This window comes from Lactuca saligna, chromosome 4 (genome assembly GCF_052625555.1).
Source record: "Lactuca saligna cultivar CGN05327 chromosome 4, ASM5262555v1, whole genome shotgun sequence".
Classification (NCBI taxonomy): Eukaryota; Viridiplantae; Streptophyta; class Magnoliopsida; order Asterales; family Asteraceae; genus Lactuca; species Lactuca saligna.
Window position 1 is genome coordinate 43,407,855 of NC_136420.1, and position 4,439 is coordinate 43,412,293.

The window sequence follows — 4,439 nt, forward strand, 5'->3', positions numbered from 1 at the left end:
AATAATTTTAAGTCCTTAATGTGATTAACCTTTGGCAAAGTAACCAAACACTTAAAGAATGTGCTCCTCCTGATGAGAATGCATCGAAGCATGGAGAACACACTCTTGACACGGAGAATAAGCTATTGGACTAGAGAATGCGCTTTTTTGATCATAATGGTTCAAGGACATGATGATATGATGCTGAATGCACCCCATGCATGGAGAATACGTTGCTTATGTGCGTAACATGTGATCATACACACCCCCTAAGGTTGGATATTCTAGAACCAACTGCATGACGTGAGGTGATTGACTAATTCATTTTAGGGCCTAATTATGGATGTGCTTAGCCCATCAAAATTAGAGTATCTTTATGCTTACATAAACAACCACACATCTCCATCAACAATCAATATGTAAGATACATGCGTATATGAGTGCATAAATTTCAAGAGAGTAATCATTTTGAGTTTGACAACATATATTTTAGAACAGTTTATCAACAAGAAAGATTCATTTTATTTAGAGCTCAAGTGAAGTGCAACATTTTATGAATGATTGTCATTGTTATTGGAAGATTAATAAAATCATCAATCTCTCGTTCGTCCGTAGACGTAAATCACATCGACCGAACCATGTTAAATAATATGTTCAATTTGATAGTTTTTTAAAAGTTTATTCAGCATGTTCTTTTTATCAGAGCGTATATCGTTTGTAAATTGGTATATCGTTTGTAAATTGATTAACTTATTTTACTGAATTTCATTTTCAAGTGATTGATTGATGTTACCAAAATTCAATATTTTTATACTTACTTTTTATCATTCCCGGTTTTCATTGTAAAAAAAAAAAATAATGATAAAAAATCTTTCAAAGGAGTAAACGCATGACATAAATTTATTTGTTAGTTAAAGATACATTTTTTCCTCGAGGAAGCAATTATTTTACATTTATTGGAAATACTTATAAATATTAAAAACAAATAAAAATACATAGCTTTTGGTGATTAAATACACACCATTTCCATATATCTTCTCCCTCACACCGTGTTCTCCCCCAAAACCTAGAGGGGGTTTTCATCTTCTTTCAAGCAAATACCTTAGATTCTTCATCACAGGTATGCTAACAACTCTCGATTCCTCTGAAAATCACGGCTTCCATTTTCAACACTATCTAAGCTTGCAATCGTTACAGTTTGGAGTACTTTATTTAGATTTTAACTTTGAAATTGCATATGTTTTGGAATTTTGTTGACTAAACCACATTTACTCTGAAAACGATAGCAAATGTTGCTTTAGAACATACATGTAATTGGTGACTTTGCTTTGACTTGGTCGAAGTGTACTTCAACTGACGTAGATTGTAGATGGTTAAATTTTTTACATATTGCGATCTTCTCATCTAGTAAATCGGTACTGCTTTTGTTGATTTCGATGTGACATTCAGTTGGATGATTGACTGAAGTCCTTTTACTAAGATCGAATCATTTGGGGGAAATGTTGGAGATATTTACCGAACTCTTTTAGATGCTTGATGTGATCATTACCAATCATTAAAGGCATAATGATTTGATAATCGATAGGTTTTTTGGCTACTTTTATGCTACTAGATTTACTTCATGTTGCTTTTTCAATGAAATGCTAGATCAGGAAGTACTGTTAATAACTTTGAGTAATTCATGCTGCTTATTTGATTAAAGCCCTTGTATCCAATATGTCATTTTAGTACCAATGAAGTTTTTCTGAGTGTGTTTTATTAATTGGTGCTATATGGATGTAGATTCAACCGAGTCCATTTCAGTGGACTTTTGATGGACCAGGTACAATACATCACATCCCATTACCTTCCTCCAATATTTACAATTCTCATTTCCACCACTTGATTTCAATACTTTTGTATAAACATAGTATGAGAAGGTTGAGAAGATTGGTGAAGGAACATATGGTGTAGTCTACAAGGCTCGTGACAAAGTCACCAATGAAACTATTGCTTTGAAGAAGATTCGTCTGGAGCAAGAAGATGAAGGAGTCCCTAGCACAGCTATCAGAGAGATTTCACTCTTGAAAGAAATGCAACATGGAAACATTGTCAGGTTACAGGATGTTGTGCACAGTGACAAAAGATTGTATCTGGTTTTCGAGTATCTTGACCTTGATTTGAAGAAACACATGGATTCTTGTCCAGAGTTTTCAAAGGATCCCCGTCTTGTAAAAGTAAGCGAACCTTTTTGAGTATATTTGAACACCATAGAGTCTCACATTTTTGTTATCTTGATGAATTTACAGACGTTTTTGTATCAAATCCTACGTGGCATTGCTTATTGTCATTCTCATAGAGTTCTCCACAGAGACTTAAAGCCTCAAAACCTGTTGATTGATCGTCGTACCAATGCTTTAAAGCTTGCAGACTTTGGATTGGCCAGGGCTTTTGGTATCCCTGTGAGGACATTTACACATGAGGTAGGTAGTTCTTTTTTTCATGATGGAATCAGGGAATGGAATTGCGGATTCCGTTGCTTATGCCAGCTTGATGTACTTTTATAGGTGGTGACACTGTGGTATAGAGCACCAGAAATCCTTCTTGGGTCCCGCCACTATTCTACTCCTGTTGATGTGTGGTCTGTGGGTTGTATATTTGCTGAGATGGTGAATCAGCGACCACTCTTTCCTGGAGACTCTGAGATTGATGAATTGTTCAAGATTTTCAGGTTCTATTCAAATTCTTTTCTACTTTTTTTGCTATATTCTCTTCTCATTCATATTATTTTCTTTAATTATAGAATCATGGGAACCCCAACTGAAGATACATGGCCTGGTGTGACTTCTTTGCCTGACTTTAAGTCTGCCTTTCCAAAGTGGTCCTCAAAGGTGACTAGTCTTCTTTTTTTCACTTTAATCTTTAACCTTTTGATCTTTTATTATTATTTTATTTTTTTACTTTAGTCTTTAGTCAAAAAAGTGGTAATTGGTGTATCCTTTAATTTGCAGGACCTGGCAACTGTGGTACCGAATCTTGAAAAAACTGGTCTTGATCTCCTACGTGTAAGTTCAAACTGATAATATCATTGGTTCTGAATGCCACAGAATGGAATCTCAAATTCCATTTCCGTTGGAATCCAATAACCAAATAAGCCATGATATTTTTTTTCGAGAACCCATTGGAATACTTGCTTTGTCTCTTTTATGAAGTTTACTCTTTAACTTGGAACACTTTTAAGGGAAATTGATGTTCAACAAATTTATCTTACTCAATAATACCACAAATACACTATGGAATGAAATTCAAATCAAATCACTTCTAAGTTTCTAATATATTAATTATTTTTGTTTCTCTATCCTCTCACTTTCCCCTTACCCCATTCCCTTGGGACTTGGGTAGTGTTAAATATTTTTGTTTATTGTAAATATGTACATTTAAATGTTTGTTTCTATTTATTTCAATATATATAACGAGGGTGATTAGTTTTAAAGGATAATGACGGAATACAATTCCGTCCATTTGGTAACCAAACATTCCATGGAATGTAATCTTGAATTCCAATTCCATTGATAATCTGCAAACCAAACAGACCATGATATTATTTTCTCTATCAAGGGAACAAATCTCTACTTATATATTTATAAAGCAAACAAATACTGAATTTTGATTTAATTTAATCTAATGATAAATTTTGTTTCAGAAAATGCTGTGTTTGGATCCAAGCAGAAGAATTACAGCGAGGACAGCACTGGAGCATGAATACTTTAAGGATATCGGGTTCGTGCCATGATTCACTTCACCAGGTTAAGGTCATCTTCATGTGCAAAACTTAAAAACCCTCAATGAATGGATTATTATGTGAGATATGTGTGCTGTTTGTTTTTAGGTGATTTTTTTTTTGTTTTTTTGTTTCTACCATCTTAGGACACGGTGATTTTTAAGGTTGTTTCTTGCAAAGCCATTATCGAATTGGCTACCTCTTCATCTGAAACTCTGTTTTCTAGTTTGAAAAAAAAAAGTTTCAAATTTCTTGTAACAATTTTCTTGATGGAGGACATATCATCATGTTTTATTTCCTTTGAATGGAGTTGTTTGGTGTGCAATTTTCATGTTTCTTTCCTTATTGTTGATGTACAATGAATCCTCATCATGTCTTCTTTTTCATTTTATGTCCCATGAAAGCAAGGCATTTTCTATCTTCTATAAACACCCCACAATTGAAGTTTTCATTGTGGAAACTCTAGAATCTAGATTTTAGTTTCATTAGGAATCTTCTCTCGATACAGTCATTCTAAACGTAGTTTTGCTTTAGACTTTTGGCAATAAACATGACACATGAATTGAAGAAGAAGATGAATAACAAGGGAATTGTGTTTGTGTTTTCTACCTCTACTTTCTTGTTGAAAATTGAGATTGCTTAAAAGTTGCCATTGAATATGGAATATGATAGTTTGAGAACGAACATGGTAGGAATGTGA

General features: G+C 33.7%; 1 protein-coding gene across 1 annotated transcript; it reads left to right on the forward strand.

Annotated features, from left to right (window-relative positions):
• Window positions 1-985: 985 nt before the first annotated feature.
• LOC145041722 (cell division control protein 2 homolog A) lies at window positions 986-3,945 on the forward strand. Its single transcript, XM_078989881.1, has 8 exons — window positions 986-1,099; window positions 1,762-1,801; window positions 1,890-2,195; window positions 2,268-2,441; window positions 2,526-2,689; window positions 2,762-2,849; window positions 2,970-3,023; window positions 3,662-3,945. The coding sequence occupies exons 2-8, from the start codon at window positions 1,793-1,795 to the stop codon at window positions 3,749-3,751; spliced, it is 885 nt and encodes a 294-aa protein (XP_078846007.1). The 5' UTR covers window positions 986-1,099; window positions 1,762-1,792; the 3' UTR covers window positions 3,752-3,945.
• Window positions 3,946-4,439: the final 494 nt, after the last annotated feature.

Bases quoted from the DNA above. Each gene is read 5' to 3' on its own strand.
- LOC145041722 (XM_078989881.1), top strand. The intron at 2,196-2,267 runs GTAAGCGAACCT...ATGAATTTACAG, and splicing joins AGGATCCCCGTCTTGTAAAA to ACGTTTTTGTATCAAATCCT. The intron at 3,024-3,661 runs GTAAGTTCAAAC...ATTTTGTTTCAG, and splicing joins CTGGTCTTGATCTCCTACGT to AAAATGCTGTGTTTGGATCC.